Below are 20,982 nucleotides of genomic sequence, written 5' to 3' on the forward strand. Positions count from 1 at the left end.
GATCGTTTAGGCCTAGATTAAAGCTACCCACCATCAGGATTCACCTTCCATATTAATTATGTTAGCTAAAGTTGAAGTTAAGTTGTGACGCTTCAAACTTTATGTTGAGAACTTGTAGTATATCCCGATTCATCACGAGGAATCTAAAACGAAGGAAGGGACATAACATCGCTGCATAGCGCATGCACACAGATTGGTGTCACTGTGTAGCGCGTACACGCAGATTGGTGCGAAGTGTGAAAATGTTCATATCAGTCGTCATTGAATGGGATCACCAGCTCCTAATTTTCCACTTTTTGAACAGATTTTATTTGAACAGGTTACAACCCCGGATGGCTGAATCATCTGTAATTTGTTGCATTGTTAACTAACTAACGTTTGATATATTGGTTGATATTGGTTGATTCACACTGTATTTCCTCAGATAGCTTGTGTAGTGGATGTCAAATAGCTGTTGATGTAATGGGTTGGACCTGATTTGGTGTTCTTGCTGGAAACCCCAACGGACATCATGTTTATATAGCGCTTAGCTAAATGTTTTCGGGTGCGTGCGCTAAACATTGAGGTTAGGCCCCTTGCTTCGTTTTAGATTCCTTGATTCCTAAAGAATGTACACGTGCATCTCAGAAAATTAGAATATTGTGGAAAGTTAATTATTTTCCGTAATTTACTTCAAAAAGTTAAACTTTCATATATTATAGATTCATTACACATGTAGTCACATGTACACATGTATTTCAAGGCTGATTGCCTCCATGCCATGCTCCACATTGATGCAGTAATTTGTGCAAAAGGAGCCCCCACCAAGTATTGGGTGTATAAATGAACATACTGAACATACTGTACAATCATAAAGATTAAAACAAAAAAGGCTTGAAATATTTCACTTTGTGTAATGGATCTAGAATACATGAAAGTTTCACTTTTTGAATTAAATTACGGAAAATAATGAACTTTCCACAATATTGAATTTGAATTCAATATTGAATATACAAAATTATATTCACATTTTCTGAGATGCACCTGTATTGTTGATCAATTATTCTAGAGTACTGCTATACTGAAAGATGAGCGAGGCTTGTGTAAGGACAGCCACTCTGATGGTGAGTGCTGAACCCAGGCTCTGGTTTGGAGTATTTGAGTAGTTACGGTGGGATGACCGGGGTCAGAGCTTGAAAGAGGGCGGCGGGCTCTCTCATGTTCCTTTGGGTGGCGTCCATTTTAAAGCTGAGGGGTCGATGGTCTTGCTGCTGCCTCGTTTAGTCTCCTTTGCTTTCCAGTCATCGATAAGGTCCTGCGGGAGACAGCAGCATGTTAGCCTGTTTGTGTCTGTAGAACTTTCCAGGGAAGTTAGTGATCTACGAATAAGTTATGTTATGATTGATTATGCTTTCTTAATTATTGGAACTATATCGTATCTCCAGGCTGTTAGGACATGCGTAGTTCGCCGGGGCGTAGGGATTTTTAGGTGACGTTAACTTCAGTTGGTTTTTCATTTTAACCTGATTGTCAGGACCGGTATGCTTGTCGGTGAGTGTTGAGGCTAGCATGGTTAGTGTTTCGGGTCACAAAATGTATATACACGATTTAATTGTTGTAATTCCTGTTATTAATACCAAGTATGTTTTGTGTGTTTGTGTTGTATTGCAGGTTTACAACCTAACTACGATTTCTATTTCTTCTAAGTTACCAACTGTAGCTAACGGTTGTGGGAGACGTGTATGTGTGCGTGTGCATGAGCGCAATAAACGTCACTACAAAGAAACCAGAGTTGTAGCCAATCCGCCGTACCGTTCTTGAAGACCCTTCCAGAGGGGAGTTTATTAGACAGAGTAGCCTAGTCTGGTAAAATCTGGACAGTTGTAAACCGTCGTCGGAGCCGTGCCAGCGAGTACGAGAGCCCGAGCGGACATCGAAAAGACCGTCGCGGGACTAGAGGCTTGAAGCAGGAGGCTGAGAGACCATCCCCAGCGGCCGTCAACAACGCCATCACAACGGAGGAGCCGGAGCCAAGAGCTAACGGGGCCGTTAAAGGGCAGTAAGTCGCCGAAAGGCTGAAGTAATTTCCAGTCGTAGATAAGGCTGTGTGGACAGTATAAACGCAAACGCTAAAAACTGACTGTTGTCGGGGCTAATTGCGTTCTGGACAAACTAACCGGACGGCTGATCAAAAGAATCGAATCCTTTAAATAACTCTTTTTGCCTGGTTCGGATCGTTTAAACGATTCTTTTTGCCCGATTTGAATCTTTTGAACGACTCTTTTTACTGAAGTAATTCTAGTGATTAGGAAACAAAGTGACTGGTGGTTCTATTCATCTGGGGAAAACAATGATGGAGGACAAGTCAAACCTAGAGACACTTAAGCAGAGGCGTTCAAATGTGCAACAAAACTTCACAACACAAATAAACCGGCTAAGTGTCTGCGCTGGCCGTTTACGTGAAGGTGATTTATCAGATGAGTTAGCAAGATTGAGGAATGATTATAACAAACTCCTTGATGCCAATAATGACTATATTGATGCATTGGGACAAGCAGATCCATCAGGCAACGACACTGAGATGCGGGATGCCCTGGCGAGGAGAGACGCCAGTGAGGAGAAATTCCTTGGAGCCGAGGACACGATCATGGACATGCTGTGGTCCAAGTATGCAGCGCCAGACATAGACACTCTTGTAAAACAGTTCAAGTCGGCTTTTAATCAGGCTGAGGCACTCGGGAAAGACAGAGTAGTATCATGGATGCAGCAAGGGGTCGAAACCAACAAATTGGATAGAAAACTCCATGATCTGAGAAACACTGTAAGTTTGTGGAAAGATTATTGGTCTCACGGAAAGGAACAATGGATGCTCTATTTGTCATTGAAAGAGGACAAGGAGCAACTGATGGATGAGTGGGGATGCAGACGTCGTATTAAAAGGGACAGTACAGAGCATGATGGTAACGGTGATGGGGGTGAGGAAGAAGAGGATAAAGATGTGGGAGGAGATAATGCAGGCAGCGGGCCTGTCACAGCAGCCAATGACAGCCATAGAGCTGCAGATAATATTACTTTTACTCAATCTGGAACTCCTGCTATTACCACTCCACCCGTTAACACCCGGTCTGCTGATGTCACACCGCCTGTTTACGGGCAGGGAACTATACACGTCACAAGCCCTCAGTTCATTTCTACTGAAAGAGCAAGCAACATCAATAGCACTCCCCAACAGACATTACATCCCACCCCGCAGTCACGACAGTCTGACGATGGACTTAATATTGGGTTTTCTCTACCTCCGACTCACGCCAGCACGTCACAAGCACTGAGCGCTCCAGCTGCTCCGCCTGCCAACCTCAGCATGGGACAAGGGAGTAGCGCACCTTACAGCGGCTCCGGTGCATACGCCGGGGTTAATAGCAGCTCTCAGTGGGCCCGGCCTACGATAAGGCTAACTCCCATAAGCCTGCCCAAGTTCTCCGGGGAAAGGAGGGACTACTGGCGTTGGAAGACTGAGTGGGAGAGTATCCAGGCGCAAGCGGAGCCAACGGGGTCACGTGAGTGTAAGAAACTACATTTACTAGACAGTATAGACGAGACTGTGAAGAGTGAACTCAGGCTGTTGCGTTGCAGAGATGCATACGATATCTTCAGGGAACTAGAAAACCGTTATGGAGATAAAGCTCAAACTGCAGAAGAGATTGTGTTGGAGCTACAATCGCGACCTGCTGTAAAGAACCATCAGCCACGAGAGGCATTAGAGTTGATCCTAACAGTGAAGAGAGCAGCATTAGATCTAATGGACCTGGGGTGCATAGACGCTTTGCAGAACCAGCTTGTGATTCGGTCTTTAGAGAGCAAGCTCCCTGATGTCATGAAACGAGAGTGGCTCATGTATGTAAGAAACTCCATCAATGATGTCCAACCAGGAAACCGCTTTGATAGGCTCTTACTGTTCCTGGAAGACCAAAAGTCATTACTCGTGAGGTTGGAGCAGTTGCTGCCCAGCAAACCATGGCCTGCTAATGCTCCCGAGAAACCTAGCTACAGAGAAAAGCTGGGAGACAGGTGGAAAGAGAAGAAGTCGTTCACTAAGACTACAGCTAGTGAAGTGAAAAGAGACTCTCAGCAGGTGCCATGTGCTTTGTGTGGAGATGAAAAACACGGTGGGAAACTGTTTCGCTGCAAAACCTTCAGGAAGGCCGAACTGGCGGAGAGGAAAGCTCAGGTGAGAAGAGTGAGAGCGTGTACAAAGTGCCTGGATGTTCACGGGGTCGACGGCGCCTGCACTCCAAAGTTCCTCTGTCGCAAGGAGGAGTGTAAGAAAGGCAATGCTTCAGTGGACCATCACTATTTCCTCTGCCCGAAGGCACAGACGAAGGAGGCTGCTAAGGGGGAAAATAAAATGGAGAAGAGGGGAACTCGTGGTCCAACAGAGGAGCAAGAGGCTGTGTTCGCTGAGCTAGGACTGACCCCTCACCAGCTTGAAGTTGTCCGCAAAGCCTGTACAAACAAAACAACATCAACTGTGTGTTCCAGCGAGAGCCTGATAGGACAGAGTGGCTTAAAGGAGCATCCAGTCCTCATGATGCTTGTGCCGGTCACGTCAAAGAGAGGAGACAGCCTCGGTGCTTTGGTGGATCTCGCTTCCGACACCAACTACATTACGCACCAAGCTGCAGAAAGACTTGGGCTGGCTGGTGAACCGATCTCGCTCGTGGTGTATGGTGTGGGCACGATGAGAGAGAAGGTGGATACGAAAAGATATCTTGTGAAGATAAAAGTGTGGACCTCAAAAGGGACCTTGAAGCTCCACGAAATGATCTGCTACGGGCTGGAAGACATCGCCAGGGTGGATCGTGTGATGACGTCCGAGCGGCTGGAGCAGTTTTTCCCAGGAGTCAAATCAGGAGAACTGGCTCGCCCAGAGAAGATCGATCTACTGATCAGTACCAGAGAAGGTCGGTTAGCTCCGCAGAGACTTCAAAGGGCGGGGGACTTGGTACTGTGGGATGGTCCTCTTGGCAAGATCGTGAGTGGTACGCATCCAGATCTCTTCGAGGCAGTGGAAGTGACGATACGGCACTCAAAAACACACTTCGCACGCACCATGAGAGCGGTAGCTGTCAAGGTCGAAGAGCACCTCATAGGAGAGACGGGGAGCAGTGTGGAAGTCCGAACGACAGCAACATGCAATGCAGAGGTCCTTGAATGGCTAAAATGGGACAGCATAGGAGCCGCCTGCAACCCTGCCTGTGGAGGGTGTCGCTGTGGTAGGTGTCCTCCGGGAGGAAAGGAGATGTCCCTGGCTGATGAGAAGGAGCTGGAGATAATAAGGGCAGGCCTGACCTTCAGAGAGAGCGACAAGCACAGCAATCAGCCACACTGGGATGCAAAGTACCCCTGGAAGGAGGACCCAGCCTCTCTCCCAAATAATCGGAAGGCTGTGGAAGCAACGTTCTTGAGGGCGGAGAAACGGCTTGTGAAAGACCCCGTGTGGAAAGAGGCCTACATGAGACAAGTTCATGAGATGGTGGAGAGGGGAGCCGCTATCAAGCTCACCAAGGATGTGATGGACGGCTGGAATGGTGCTGTGTGGTGGGTGAGCCACCTAACCGCACCGAATCCCCACTCAGTATCTACGCCTGTGCGCCTCGTCTGGAATAGCAGTCAAGAGTTCAGAGGAGTGAGTATGAACAGCATATTGCTCAAAGGCCCAGACGTCCTTAATCCCATCAGGGCAGTGCTTCTCAGGTTCCGAGAGGGGGAACACGCGGCCATCGGAGACATCACCAAGATGTATAATTCGGTGTGGCTGGAGGAACAGGAGGTTCATGTGCATCGATTCCTATGGAGAGACTCACCAGAAGACGAGATTGAGGACTACGCTGTCGTGAGAGTGAACATGGGAGACAAACCGGCGGGATGCATCGCGCAGGTAGCCATGCGAGAGACCGCTGGGTTGCCCCAGTTCTCTGACATGAAAGAGGAAAGAAGGGTCATCGAAGAAGACTCCTATGTCGATGATCTCCTCACATCCCATAATGACCCGCAGTGCCTGGACGAGATCCTAGAGGGAGTGGAGAAGATACTGGAAACAGGAGGCTTCTACCTCAAGCCTTGGGTCAGGTCCGGTCAAAGTGGGAGGCGAGACGGGACAGGGCCCAAGCCAGAGACCCTGGTATTACCCAACCAGCTAAGGGAGGACGACAACAAAGCCCTGGGGGTTGGTTACCTCGTGCAAGAGGACAAACTCTTTGTGATGGTCTCTATCAACTTCTCCAGAAGGAACAAGAAAATTAGAACGGAGATTGACCTCACTGAGGAAGAGGTGGAAACAAAGACACCAAACCCACTGTCTCGTCGTGTCTTACTGAGCCAGGTTGCAGGTCTGTACGACCCAATCGGATTAGCAACACCAGTGAAACAGAAAGGAGTGATTCTTGTGAGAAGAGCCTTCCAGGAAGCTGGCCAGCTTACGAAGGACACCTGGGATCAGCCCCTTTCTGATGAGCTCCGCAGGAAGGCGATTGAGCTGTTCAGGGAGTATGCTCGCCTCAGTTGCATCCGGTTCCATAGAAGCCTCACACCCCCTGGCTGGATGAGCAGACCCTGGGGAATCACGTTTTCTGACGGGAGCTGCGAGTCCTATTGCGCTGTGCTATACTTGCGATGGGAGACGTCAGATGGTGTGGTCACCCGGCTGGTGGAATCGAAGGCCAAGTTGACCCCCCTTGACCAAAAGGGCGACGCGGTCAAGTCTGAGGTCTGTGGGGCAGTCTTTGCTGCACGCCTAAAGGGATACATCTTGAAGCACGGGCGACTGGACGTGGAGAAGTGGTATCACTTCATCGACTCACAGACAGTGCTGGGAGCCATCCAAAGAGAGAGTTACGGGTTCCAGACGTTTTTTGCAAACAGAGTCGGAGAGATTCAGAGGGCTGGACCTACAACAGACTGGTGGTGGATCCCAGGTGAGGTCAACATTTCTGATCTTGTCACAAGGGGGTGCTCTCCTGAACTGTTGGAGGAAGACTCTGCATGGCAAAATGGTCCCGGGTTCTTGTCTAGTCCAGTCGAAGATTGGCCCATGAAGTCCGCCTCGGAAGTGGCAGCCGATGCTAGGGAGACGGTGAGCAAACTCCAGAGAAAGGCCTTTTCTGCAGTGCTCACTAGGGCTAAAGCCAAAAGTCTGCTGAGCCCCGTCACTTCTGGTGGTGAGAGTGCAGTAGTCACAGATGGTGAAAGTGGGTCTCCAGAGTCCTCAGAGAATGAGGCAAAGTCAACTCCGACTGAGACCAAGGAAAAGGAGAAGCTGTGGGGAGCTGCGCTCATAGACCAAGTAGATCCAACGAAGTACAGTTCTCTAGCTAAGCTCTGTGGAGTAGTCGGCTATGTCCGCAGGGCTGTGAAGAAGTGGTTGGCCAGTATAGGAAGAGCCCCTGTGTCAGCAAAGTGGGAGGTAGTGTTGACAGTGAGAGAACTCGAAACTGCGTTCAATGACCTGTGCCTGGCTGCCCAAGAGGGAGTGAAATTTCCTGTGACAACACTGAACAGACTCGTTGTCAGTAGGGATGAAGAGTCAGGGCTTCTGTGCTGTCATGGTAGAGTCCAGGCCGATAACCAGGGAAAGACAGGTGTGCCCCTGGTTCCCTACAAAGTGTGGATCAGCACCCTTCTCACGCGAGAGGCTCATGAGGCTAACCACGAAGGAGTTGCTGGTACACTCCTCCGAATGAGGTCCAAAGCATGGGTGGCGCAGGGACCCAGGATCGCCAGGAGTGTTATTGACTCCTGCATACACTGCAGAAAGACCAGGGCGAGGATGTGCAAACAAGTGATGGGTGAGCTTCCCCTCGAACGAAGTGAACCAGCTGCACCCTTTGAGTTCACGGCAATGGATCTCTTCGGCCCCTACATCGTTAGAGACACGGCAAAACGACGAACCAAGATGAAAGTCTGGGGTGTGGTTTTTAGTTGTATGGCTTCAAGAGCAGTTCATGGAGACATCGTGGAAGACCTGTCGACGGATGGATTCCTGAAGACGTACCAACGCTTCACAGCTCTCAGGGGTCACCCAAGGAAGCTCTGGTCGGATCAAGGAACCAACTTCATTGGCGCCAGGCCTGTGCTACAAGAGCTTTACGAGTTCTTGAGTAACGTGGACAAGGATCAAGTCCAGAAGAAGGCAGCGACTGCAGGGACTGACTGGTCATGGGTGTTTCATCCGGCTGACTCTCCCCACCGAAATGGGGCAGCTGAAGCGGCAGTCCGTGTGCTCAAGAAAGCGTTAGGTAGCGTTGGTGAAGAGGGTAACTTGACGGCGTTGGAGTTCCAGACCCTCCTCTACCTGGCTGCTAACCTGGCGAATGAGAGACCAATTGGTGCCAGGGCCCAGGTCCAAGATGATACAGTAGAAGTCGTCACTCCCAACTCCCTTCTGCTTGGTCGTGCGGGACCAAGCGGGGACACCCGAGGGTTTGAGTATCCAACTTACCCCGTTGTACGGCTGAGAGCCATCCAGATCGAGGTCGACAAGTTCTGGGAGCGGTGGAGCCAGCTGGCGGGCCCGGGTCTCTTCATCCGACAGAAGTGGCACACGCCTGCTAGGAACGTCGCGGCAGGGGACCTGGTGTGGTTAGCCGACCAGAATGCACTGAGGGGCCGGTTCAGACTGGGTCGAGTCGTGGAGGCGTGTTCGAATGAGAAGGGCGTGGTACGAGACGTGAAGGTGAGGACGTGCCAAAGCCTTCCGGTTTTTGATGGACAGTCCAAGAGGAGACAAGGGGTGGAGAAATGCCCCTCCACCATTCTCCACAGAGATGTGAGGAGACTGGTGGTTCTACTACCAGTGGAGGAGCAACAATAGACTTCCCCACCATGGTGTGTTTCGGTTGGTAAAGGACGGTAAAGGATCCCCACCATGGTGTGTTTCGGTTGGTGGACAGTAAAGGATCCCCACCATGGTGTGTTTCGGTACTGGACCAAGACCTCCCCACCACTATCCTCCCCGGAGGCTGGTGGTGTGTTTCGGTGGAGGACGTGACAGTGTTGTAGTCAAGGACAAGTTAAGGACAATGTGTGTTGTTTATGGACCTTAAGGCTACCTTGAACCGTTGTTTATATTGTGATGAAGCACATCTGAGAATGTGATGTTATATGCCTGAGTATGGGGTGAATTTGTGTTTAATAGTTTGTTTGGACCGCTTATAGTGGTCTCCTTGGATTTATAGAAAATCAGTAGACCAAGTGGGAGGTGTAGAACTTTCCAGGGAAGTTAGTGATCTACGAATAAGTTATGTTATGATTGATTATGCTTTCTTAATTATTGGAACTATATCGTATCTCCAGGCTGTTAGGACATGCGTAGTTCGCCGGGGCGTAGGGATTTTTAGGTGACGTTAACTTCAGTTGGTTTTTCATTTTAACCTGATTGTCAGGACCGGTATGCTTGTCGGTGAGTGTTGAGGCTAGCATGGTTAGTGTTTCGGGTCACAAAATGTATATACACGATTTAATTGTTGTAATTCCTGTTATTAATACCAAGTATGTTTTGTGTGTTTGTGTTGTATTGCAGGTTTACAACCTAACTACGATTTCTATTTCTTCTAAGTTACCAACTGTAGCTAACGGTTGTGGGAGACGTGTATGTGTGCGTGTGCATGAGCGCAATAAACGTCACTACAAAGAAACCAGAGTTGTAGCCAATCCGCCGTACCGTTCTTGAAGACCCTTCCAGAGGGGAGTTTATTAGACAGAGTAGCCTAGTCTGGTAAAATCTGGACAGTGTCACAGGTGACCAATAGACCCTCGAGATCCAGAATTATTCACCTACACTGAGGTGTTAATTTGTTACTCCTCCACAAATGCAGTGGTATGATTATTTGGCCCCAATTATGGTACACGGCTGTAGTGGAGAGAGAGTGTGTGTGTGTATGTGTGTGTGTATGCGCGCGTGTTGCGAAGGTGTGTACCTGTCTCTTTAAGACCAGATGCTTGCCCTTCCAGTACTTGAGCATCTGAAGAGACTGCAGAGTGCTGACGATGTCGACTGGGTTCACCGCCGTCTCCTGACTGATCTCTGGGTCGGGGAATAAGGATCAACAACGTCAAACAACAAACAGCGTCGCATCGGCTGATCAAAACATTAGAACATTGGTGTTAGGGGGAGGTTAGAGTTAGATCGCCCGATTAAGAATTAGAACATCAGACCACAATGTCCACTGCGTTCAAGGCTGTCTCCTGACTAAGCTTTAATTAGTGGGTGAAACAGAACTACACATCAATACAATCTTTAATTTCCTCTGTATTTACCAGACCTCTAAGAGGTATTGTTAAGAGGTAATTGTCGGGGTGCCAGTCTCTTTGAGACACATATCCTGATACCTCTACTGATGTGTGTGAAACTTAACCCTTTGTGAGTCTGTCGCTGAGCCCTAAATAACCTGACTACAAAACCGCACGCGCATGATCTTGCGTAAAGATGTAACGGTGTGAAAATGTCATATCACGATTATAATTACCAAAATTATCATGGTTATCAGTATTATCGCGGTATTGTAAAATGTGCTGAAACTACTGATACACACACTGTAATAATTTCACCAAGTTTTATATTGAAAACCACCTTATTATAAAATAATACGTTTTTGAGACTGTTGCTAGTTTTGGTTGATGCTGGACAGTATTTACAGTGAGTTTTTCAAAAGCGGGGGCAATCAAGCACGGTTTTAATGATAAAATGATCACGCTAAATGTAATCAAATTTAATCACGGTTTATCATTATACCGGTTATCGTTACATCCCTACACACGCGCACACAGATCTGTACGGTTACCGAGCAGTTGAGAGGTCAGGGGTCGACTAGGGGCCAGCTGACCTTTGATAGAGATCTCCTTGCCCTGGAAGCTGTTGAGGTAGCGCAGCAGCACTTCTTTCCAATAGCTACGGTAGCTGATGAGGCCCAAATCAGACAAGGGACGCTCTGGGGAGCCCACCTTCTCCTCCACCTTGGACAGCAGGTAGCCTGGGGGAGAGAGTTAGAGAGACCAGGGTTAGAGAGACCAGCTTAGATCCCCGGGGACAGCAGGTAGCCTGGGGGAGAGAGTTAGAGAGACCAGGGTTAGAGAGACACAGCTTAGATCCCCAGGGACAGCAGGTAAATGGAGATCAGATAAGAGGAACACAAGTTACAGAGACCGAATTCAGAGAGAAACCAGTATTGGTCTCAAAGGTGGAAGCGCATCTGTACTCACTGAAGTCGATGAGCATCTTGCCGTAGCCCTGTCTCATGTGCTGGGGCATAGTGAGGATGCACGACACGTTGTAGTTCAGGAACGAGTTCTTCTCCTGCACGACAAAGGAGAATCATATTGATACACTCTTACTATCTCTTCAGTGAGACATTTGAAAGGCCCGAACTCCGTTACTGTATTCGCCTGCGCCAGCAAGTCAAGTTGCAGTTTACTGTACATCCATGTCTGTCCAGACTCATAGAATATATGCAGTGAGGACTTTTTTTGAGGGTAATTCTAAAGAAACCAAACATTGAACATTAGATGAATAAACTTTTTTTTTGGAAGTGTCATCACTTGAACATTTTATCCTATTAGACATTAGAAATGTCATAATTAGTGTACGAATTATGAGTTATGGCCAAAAACGTAATTTGTGAGGGGACAGTCACCTTGACCTTCTAATCAGTTCATCCTTAAGTCCAAGTGGACGTTTAGGCCAAATTTGAAGAAATTCCCTCAGGGTGTTCCTGAGATATCGTGTTCGTGAGAATCGGATGGACGGACGATGGATGTACCTATGGACAGATGGAGGGACAACCCAAAAACATAATGCCTCCGAGGCATGAAGACCGTTGCTCCCTAGACAAGGCCCCCATCCTGACCTTGGAAAAGTATCCAACCAGGTGGCATCCAGTGTTGTCAGCCTCGGTCATGACGTAGAAGAGGAAGGGCTCTACGTCATAGTACAGAGTCTTGTGGTCCAGGAAGAGCTTGGCCAGAAGGCACAGGTTTTGGCAGTAGATCTGGAGGGACAGAACATATATTCTACAACGGAGAGTTTGGATACTTGATTCTGATTGGCTAGCAGCCGTGGTAAAATACTCTGTAACCCACGGCTGCGACCGCATAACAATTAGTATTAATGCGCCGTCAATCTCATTGACGAGGCCATTGATAAGATCAAGCGGTAGGCTATGCTTTGCGTAGCTCTCTGCTGCTCTGGAGAACTGTGTAATAACTGCACCATGGCTGGAAATATTCAAATAAACGTGAACCACCCGAATTGTGCCTTATGGCTTATGTGAACAAGGCCAACCCAAATAGGCGAGATAGCCTATGTTGCCTGGCAACCATTTAATTCAGAACTATAGCCTATCGTGGAAGATTTTGTAAATACTAAAATGATAAGAATGATCAGCAAATAAATGATTGAATGTTACTACTGAGTGTTTTTTTGTGAATATATATATGTAGTAACCGTTTAAAACCGTAAAAAAGCAATTGACCACTCGAGGCAGTGGGTAACAACGCCCCGTAGCTGTGGTAAAATCCCCTGTAACCCACTGCCTCTCGTGGTCAATTGCTTAAACATATCATGTATAATCTGCTAATGTAAATGTAATGTAAGTAGGCTAATCCATTAATGTATGCATTTATGTTAATGTTGTATGTTGTGTTTCGTTATTACATGTTTGGACCCTAGGAAGACTAGTTCGTCACCTAGGTGGCAGTTAATGGGGATCCTTTTAATAAATAATAAATAAATAATCTGGAGAGACATCATAGTCAAGTCAACAGACGCTTCCATCCCAAACGACATAGTTTTACTAATCAACAGAAGTGTTCTATAGTAGACTCAAACCCACATGTTAAGAGCTGCTTACCTTGTTCTTCTTGCCGTCCACCTCAAAGACGGAGATGTTGCCCTTGCGGTAGACCTCGTCCCCGGGTGGGTGCTTCCACACACACTTGGCCTAGACAGGAAGAGTTTGGCTTTATGCTCTGGGTGGTTCCATTAACATGAGAAACATCATACAAAATAAATCACAGCACCTGATACTAACCAATATAACACTGTCATTGCACAGATATATTTACTTTTTACAGTGAAGAACACCAAAAGTATACAAAAACTAGAAATGGTGCTCAGAGAGCACAGACCTCCGCCTAGGAATGCATTTTGTGACTCTGTGCTCGGGCACGTACGTGCGAGCAGGATGTGTTTGGTATTGCTGCATTCGTTCGGTCGAGAGCTTTATGCCAGTCCAAACCCCGTGTCTCTGAGACCTTCCAATGTCTAAATATGGTCATTTCAAGACCACCCCCCCACCTCCCCCCATTGACAATGAATGGAGGTGAATGGGCAGCCGTGTTTGGGTGGCTCATGAACCATCCCCGTGATTCGGATCCGCTCCAAAATTGAATGGGTTCTAATTTGGCCCATGCTACACCCCTCCGCCGAGTTTCATGAAAATCGGTGCGGTAGTTCTTGCGTAATCCTGCCAACAGACGGACATACAAACACACGCCAGCGAAAACATTACCTCACGCCCTGCGCTGTCGCTGGGGCTGAGGTAATACCTACGAAAGCGCCTAGTTTACAGGAGCGAGCTGTCTTACCATATGCCTGCGCAGAATGGTCTGGCTCTTCATGTACTTGAGGCAGAACTCGCACATGTAAAGCCGGCCCAGGCGGGCGTACTCTTCTGGGTAGGGCGAGTGGTACCACGTGTCCAGCTCATAGCGGCCAAAAACTATGGTCTTGATCATGTTGCTGCCCTCCGTCACCTGGCCCTGCAGACGCAGCTTCTCCTGCATGAGACCAGAGGAGGGGGGGGGGACACAGAGAGGTGGGGGAGAGGGCGTGAGGGGAAGGGGAGGGGGGGCGAGAGAGAGAGGCATGACCAAAGTGGAAAAGGGGAGGGGCTAGAGGGCCCCGAGAGGTGGACCTATAACCGCAGAATGTGTTTGCTGTCAGAACGAGGTCTGGAATTTGTGTAGGAAGGATAGAGAAAGCCCATCTAAAAACAGAAAAGTGTCTGGAAAAAGATAAAGAGAGAGAACTAAGGTCTGGAAGTTGAATGCGGGGGAATGAGAAAGATTTGATTCGGAAGTGTTCAAGCGAGGACGATGAACCACCGCTTGAAAAAGAACCTTTAATCTAATCTTTCAGTTTTAGCACGTCTATGTGATTCCATGTGTTTGATTTGAAGGCCGTAACGCCGGGATGATTATCGGATCAATCTCCCGTCTACTAGCAGCACCACAGCACCACACGTGTGGGTGGCCCGGTTTACCCAGAGTGCACTGCGGCGCCGTGAAAGTGCTGAGCGAGAGCGAGAGAATAGAAGCCTGGGTGTCCTTTGGCCCGGTCCGGACGGGTCAGAACAGACTGAGGCAGAGGGACAGAGTGCAGCGGGGAGAAGAGGAGATGGGAGGGAGAGGGCGATGAGTTTTCTCTCTTACAAGATCCTCCGAAGCACGTGCCTGGGCTTTTCGAAAGAGCTCCAGATCGTAATCACTAGTGATGTTCTCCAGGAGCGGCTCGCGCTGGTTGCCGTGCGTCTGGCGGTGCTCCTGGAAACCGACAGGGAGAGGGATTATTGTGAAGTTGCTCTGGATAAAAAACGTCCCGCTAAATGACTAATGTAATGTAATGAGATGAGTTCGGCTTGGAGCTAAACAGAAACGTCTCAAGGTTGAATTAGTTTAAAGAAAACTACTTTGGTCCGAGGTTTGTTTGAGTTGAGGTCGGTGGTTAAAGGAGAATGCTCGTTTTTGACAACCTGGACCTTATTTACGGCATTTTATAAGACGTTTGACTCACCGAGATAACTTTGGTGTAATTTGGAGGCCTGTAGAAGAAATTTGCGTGCTGGAGCAACGCTTGCGCGCTGTGCGCATGCGTGCTGGAGCAAGTGGGGAAGCTATTTTGTTTCTAAAGAGGTTTCTAAAGATCATATTACAGAGGCATGTGAAAAATCACAACAAGCCCTCGCTCTATGTAAGCACAACTAGCGATTCATAAAGACAGATTGATGAAAACAACCGTTTCGCGGCAGAAAATAGATTTTTTAGAAGCTACATTCTCAGTGCCCCGTCCACCGCCATTACATGGATATACTTGGCTTGCGCTGGATTTTACATTTCTTCTACAGGCCTCCGAATTACACCAAAGTTATCTCGGTGAGTGAAACGTCTTATAATATGCCGTAAATAAGGTCCAGGTTGTCAAAAACGAGCATTCTCCTTTAAGGGTGGCGGTGAACCTCCACATACGCACCAGGTACTTGTCCTTCTGCTCCTTGAGCAGACCAGAGTTCCTCTTCTTCCTCAGCTCCGTTACCTTCTCCTTGTACCTCAGCTGGCGCTCTGTTGGAGCCTAGAGACCAGGAGGGGGACCAACCATCAACACTCATCTCATAGATAGTCAAGTTTACCGTGAACAAACTCCACAATCCAGTACTCATCCGTTTACCCAGGAAAAACATGCTCTAACTCACTCAGATTGATTCCAAAAGTGCCTAGCGATCGGATAGTATATAGTGTGTTTGTTGGTGTTTCACGGTACCTGGTGACGCGTAGAGTGTCTGTTCTCATCCTGTCTATGCGACAGGGTCCTCTCCTCCCCCTGTTTGTCCCGAGAAGTTGCCCTCACCTGGCAAGACACGGCGCATTCAGCAAAACACACGACGACTCTACGCTCTAAGAGTCTAAGCCACATCCGTCCTTGCACAGCTGTCCCAGGAATGAATCAGTGTGTTTACCTTACACTCATCAGCGGAGAGGTTGTGGTAGAGAGGGCAGCCCGATATGGAGAAGTGTCTCTCGTGCTTCCCTGTCAAATGGCCTGAGAGAGGATGAACGAGCGGGTCAGTCTAGAGCAGGCATTCCCAAACTGTGAGGCGGGCCTCCCCTGGGGGGCCCCAAAGAAATTCAGGGGAGGCGCGGAGGGATGGTTAGAAAAAAAAAAAAAAAAAAAAAAAGTTTTTTTTTGTTGTTGTTGAATTTTCTATGGTTTTTATGAATGAAACGTGATTTTAAAGGTCAGAAAATCTAAATAAATAATGGGATAGATGTATCCTAAATGTGTGGATAGTGCAGCGAGAGCCTCCCCCCACAGGCATGAATGTATTGTGCGAAAACGTCATATCGTTAACTAGCAGCAGGTGCCACCGAGCTAACTTAGCTGTGTAATGTTATGGGCTAGCTAACGCTGCCTTGCAAAATGGACAAATCTGGGGGGTTGGGGGGGCACGGGTGTGTCACTGTTTTCAGAGGGGAGGCCCACATTGATGAAGTTTGGGAACCCATGGTCTAGAGCAGGGGTCAGCAACCTTTACTATCAAAAGAGACGTTTTTGGCCAAAAAATAAACACAAAATATGACTGAAGCCGCAAAAAATGTTTGAGCCTTAATGAAGGCAATGTCTTGCCCTTAGCCTATATTTATTTTCACGCTTGGTGGTACGCGCCCGGGGGGGGGGGGGGGGGACACATTAAGGCAGGGGGGTGAGGGTCTGTACTGTAGGTCCTCCCTTTTGAGTGTCAAACATTACATTTCTTGCATTCTGATTCTATCCAGTCTGCTGCTATCTAGCTAGTTAGCTAACTTGAATGCCAACATGACCATTTATTTTAGTAATGCATACATGTATTTAATAGTATGTATTTAGTTATTCATTTCCATATCATTTTTGTCAAAGCCAGGGAGCCGCTAAAGAGTGACATGTAGCTCTGGAGACCCAGGTTGTCCCAGGCTAGACAAACAGGACACTTGTTGAGCGGCATTGATGAAATGGGAATCCGCGCCATGTTCTCCCAGAGGGTGGCACTGATGGTTCAGTTTTCCTACCCAGGGAGTTGCATCCTGGCGTGGGACACTTCATGTTGAAGTTGTAGCTCTCGTGGAAGCGCCGGCGCTTGGGCCTGTGGGAGAGGTCGCTGCCGGAGTCTTTGAGTGACAGCTCCTTGGCCAGATTCTCGTCATTGGACGCGTTGGGGCTGGAGATATCGATGTCCGACTCAGACGAGGGGGCGTTGCCTGTAGGCGTGCGGGGCGGAGACTCGTCCTGGTCCACGCCCTGTTTCTGGTCTGTGAAACCAATGAGGCGAGGGTATGTAAATCAAGGTTGTTCAAACGCACGATGTCAAAACACCATCTCATGTCTTCCTTCATATCAGAGAGGGGATATACAGTATGATATACACATCATGACACTGGGCACAGACATACATGAGCACAGAACAATACCAACCCCGCCAGCAATGGTGACCACAATAAAGAGTGGTGTAGCGCACGGTGACACAAGCACAGAATGCTTTGTCATCCTAGCACTCCAAGCCAAGAACGAACAGGCATGAACATCACAAATGAGGTCATAGCATGTGGATGACAACACAAGCCCAGAAAGACATTACGGGGGCAAAAGGAAGCAAATCTAAAGATGAGAATAGCAATGAATGCTCCCTCTCATAATGATCAATTTGAAGAACTTGAAATGACACAATGGATACGACTCTTCCATGGAAAAGCACAAATAAAAGGTTTGTGGTGGTGATGCAATTTTTTTTTCACATTCAGGGATCCAAATGGCTAATCTCTCTTCCTTTGAACTGTTCTATGACATAAGGCAGGCAAAAAAACAACAAAAAAGCCAGATTGTTTCAATTCAAGTTAACAAGCTGACTTTGGATGCTTCATATTGCCTGTTGACAAAACGCAAAGCAGACTCTAGTAGAAGCGAAGCTATGCGACCACCACAAAAACAGGATGACTCTGTAATGGTCCTACAATGTCTTAGCCCCAAATAGAAAATTAAATAAGCAGGTGACTAGTGCTGAGTGCTGGCGTGAGCACCATGGAGCATTATACATTCAACTGTGAACTGAGGGACTATGTTGCCATGTTTCTCCTTCAACCCTCCACCTCCTTCCTCCTCCACCACCTCCCTTCGGCCTCCTACCCCTCTCTGCCTGCTCCCCGGGCAGCTCCGTGTCCGACCCAGAGGAGCGACTCTGGCGCAGCGGGTATTTCTTGGGGGTGACCAGCAGCCCCTGCTGGCTACGGGTCACTCTGCGGGCAGAGAAGGCCACCACCTCCTCTGGGCCCAGGGTTGTTGTTGGTGGGCTTCTCTGGGCAGGGCTGGAATCTAAAAAGACATTTTTAAACAGGCGTCTTCAGGCGGACTACAGCCCCTTTGAGGTTCTGAAGGATTAATGAAGGGGTTATCTTATCCACAGACAGCCCAAAAGTTACTATAAGACTGAACAGATGGACTCGGAGTGAAGCTCTGCATTCTACAACGCGGGGCTAGAAAACATTGTTGAGCTGCCATTTTACCACCCGCAACATCAGAAAACAGATAATGCATTTCCTGTTAATTAATCAAACATAAGTAAAATTGGGGTGTTGGAGGAAAAAAAAAGAGTAAACAGACAACACCACTTCCTGTTACCTTGCAAGTGAACATACAATCGAAAAAATAAATGCATAAATAAATAAACCTAGGCTACTGTCAACTTCTTCAAAGTGTATCTGTGTAGGTGGTACTTCGCAATGAGCAAAGGAGTGGAAACTAGGTCATCCGTTGTAGAAACAGCATCAGACAGACAGAACAAGAGGTCACGATGGGGGATGGTTCATCCGTCTAATGATCGTACTCACAGTTTATGACTGGCCCGTTCCCATACACAATGGCTATATTGTCTAAAGAAAGACAACCCCCAAAGAATCTCTATAGGTTTGTTATTGGGCAGAAAAAAGAGAAACAGCAAACTATTCGACTCTTTTCATTAATGTATTTGTAACAAATCTTTCCTCGCAACATTCAATGTAGGAAATGACGTACGCTAGCAAACCTCAGCATCTAGAGATACAGGCGCAAATGTACAGAGTTGACGGCCGCCGCCACAGTCGCGGAATAACTGAGTTCAGGGAATTAGTAATCAGGTTTATGCATTCTATCAGATTTAGTCTATATTCATTTAAACTGCATGAATAATGGTGGAAAAAGACTACCTTGTGAGCTTTGGCTGAGTCGCAGCGAGGCTCGGGTGAGACGCGTGTTCCTGCGCCTGTGCGCGTCGGTCTCAGAGCTGTCAGTGTGTTCCAGGTCTGCAGAGAAGTCCGAGTCCTCAGTGCCGTCGGAGCTGCTACCCGCGTTCCTCTGGCATTACAACACAGCATGGACATGATTAGTAGGCTATTGTTATGCAAAGTGACAATGATATACATGTAGTTCAATCATTCAGAAGTAAACTTTTTTATATATATATATATATAACTGAGTTATAACGGCAATACGTTACTTTAGAAAGCTCTAGATGCAAAATAACCTGATAATTTTTACATCAGAGATGGGGTTAGGGTTAGGGATTTTCAGAGCAAAAACATGTAGGCGATCTATCGGGTATTAAGTTAATTTCCATGAAATTCAGAAATATTAACTAAGGGGAGGGGTGAGGAGGCGAGGGGGCGGGATTATTCCTGCAGAATGAATGTTGTGAGATGCGGAGGTCAGCTCTCTCAGTGTCGCTCCGAACACTTCCGCATCACGTTTTACAACATGAACGCAACCAAAACAAACTAGCAAGCCCACAACCAGCGCCATGGAGAGAGATGCGTAAACAACTGCGTAAACAACCATGCAAATAATCCATGGTAAGCAACCAAAACGGTTACACATTCTGAAGCGTACAGGGTGAGCAGAAACCTTCTTTGTTGTAAACCAATCGTAAGCGAAGAGTTAGGACATTAAAATATTTCACCAATAGGCACAATGTTGATCCTGGCCCAATCCAATCATATCATCATTTAGGAAAAGGCTCCTCCTCGCTCCAAGGGAACACGCTGTTCCATCCATCCTCAGCTACGGTAACACTAGCTTGCAGCTAACTGTCATTTAGTTTATACTAATGATACTGCATATGAACGAGCTGATCTCTAAAGTGAGGGAGAGGCAAACGCCGAGCATTGTCAAGAAGACTCATGCACATCCAAAGTTGCCACTTTCCGTCATGTTCTGCAACAAGCAACGCCCAACAACAAATGAGGCATGAATCAAGCCGAGCTATGCACTAACTTGCAACGTGTGCACATTCATAACATTGCATTAATGCTTTTGTAGATTAACGTTATACTCTCGTGGTAGTGCTAATCAATGCAGCACACTGAACTGCAAGCTTAATCTAATTTCATTCATTTTTTTGCTAGCTCAGCTAACGTTATGCTACAACTAGCTAGCTGGATAATGTTGATATGCCAGCTAGCTAGCTAACGTAACTCACCTTTCTCCGAGGCATTTCTCACATCAGAGGTAGTTTCTTTTGCCAGACCTTCCCCAACGACCTTAGAAGAGTGTATGCGTGTAATAGTCGTGAAAAGCTACACTGTTGTTTAATGCGTCTTTGATAAATTAAGAGAAATCTTTGCGTAGGGGGCAATATGCGCAACAATTTTTCTTGTCTGCACTTCCGGGTTGCATTCAAAAAGCAAACGTTTGTAAACGTTACATTTCGTTTAGCTACAGAGTAAAAATGTCCTTTGAAAACGTCGCCCCCCATAGGAGATTATGGGCACACACAGCAAGTGAGTAATGGACAATGGGCAGACTTTGTGTAAAGCCACAAGACCAAGTGAATCCAGTGATTTTATATAATTGAAAATGATTGGGTGAATATCCCTATTTTATGAAAATAAACCACCTATTAGGGTACAATCAGACCAAGCCCCCAACAAAACAAGAGAATTGCACCACTAGATGCCAGTATTAGATCATGTACAGAGTATGATCTCAGTGAACTATAGTCTAATCTATTGATCAGATGCTGTACATTTTGTTGAAATGTGTTCAAATGTCCTATATGTTTGTTTTCTTATGTTTTCATATCTAGGTCTACTGTAAACCTTGTGTTGACTGTCATGTCTTGTGTTCATATGAATGTTTTGTCTTGTGTTGTGTGAAAAAAAAACATTTCTTCCTAA

General features: G+C 47.2%; 1 protein-coding gene across 4 annotated transcripts; it reads right to left on the reverse strand.

The window, feature by feature from the left end:
• Positions 1-1,106: 1,106 nt before the first annotated feature.
• Positions 1,107-20,376, reverse strand: LOC311308581 (histone acetyltransferase KAT7). 4 transcript variants are annotated; one of them, XM_084437556.1, is made up of 15 exons: positions 20,286-20,376; positions 19,018-19,165; positions 17,963-18,148; positions 16,852-17,091; positions 15,765-15,847; positions 15,569-15,655; positions 15,281-15,379; positions 14,464-14,574; positions 13,618-13,809; positions 12,882-12,971; positions 11,880-12,020; positions 11,236-11,329; positions 10,860-11,006; positions 9,954-10,060; positions 1,107-1,294 (listed from the first exon to the last, which is right to left on the reverse strand). In XM_084437556.1, the coding sequence occupies exons 1-15, from the start codon at positions 20,298-20,300 to the stop codon at positions 1,196-1,198; spliced, it is 1,839 nt and encodes a 612-aa protein (XP_084293682.1). In that variant the 5' UTR covers positions 20,301-20,376; the 3' UTR covers positions 1,107-1,195. The 4 variants fall into 4 exon arrangements, with proteins under 4 accessions (XP_084293682.1, XP_084293683.1, XP_084293684.1 ...); XM_084437557.1 differs by lacking the exon at positions 17,963-18,148; XM_084437558.1 differs by lacking the exons at positions 16,852-17,091; positions 17,963-18,148.
• Positions 20,377-20,982: the final 606 nt, after the last annotated feature.

Source organism: Borostomias antarcticus (genome assembly GCF_949987555.1).
Source record: "Borostomias antarcticus genome assembly, chromosome: 5".
NCBI classification, from domain to species: Eukaryota; Metazoa; Chordata; class Actinopteri; order Stomiiformes; family Stomiidae; genus Borostomias; species Borostomias antarcticus.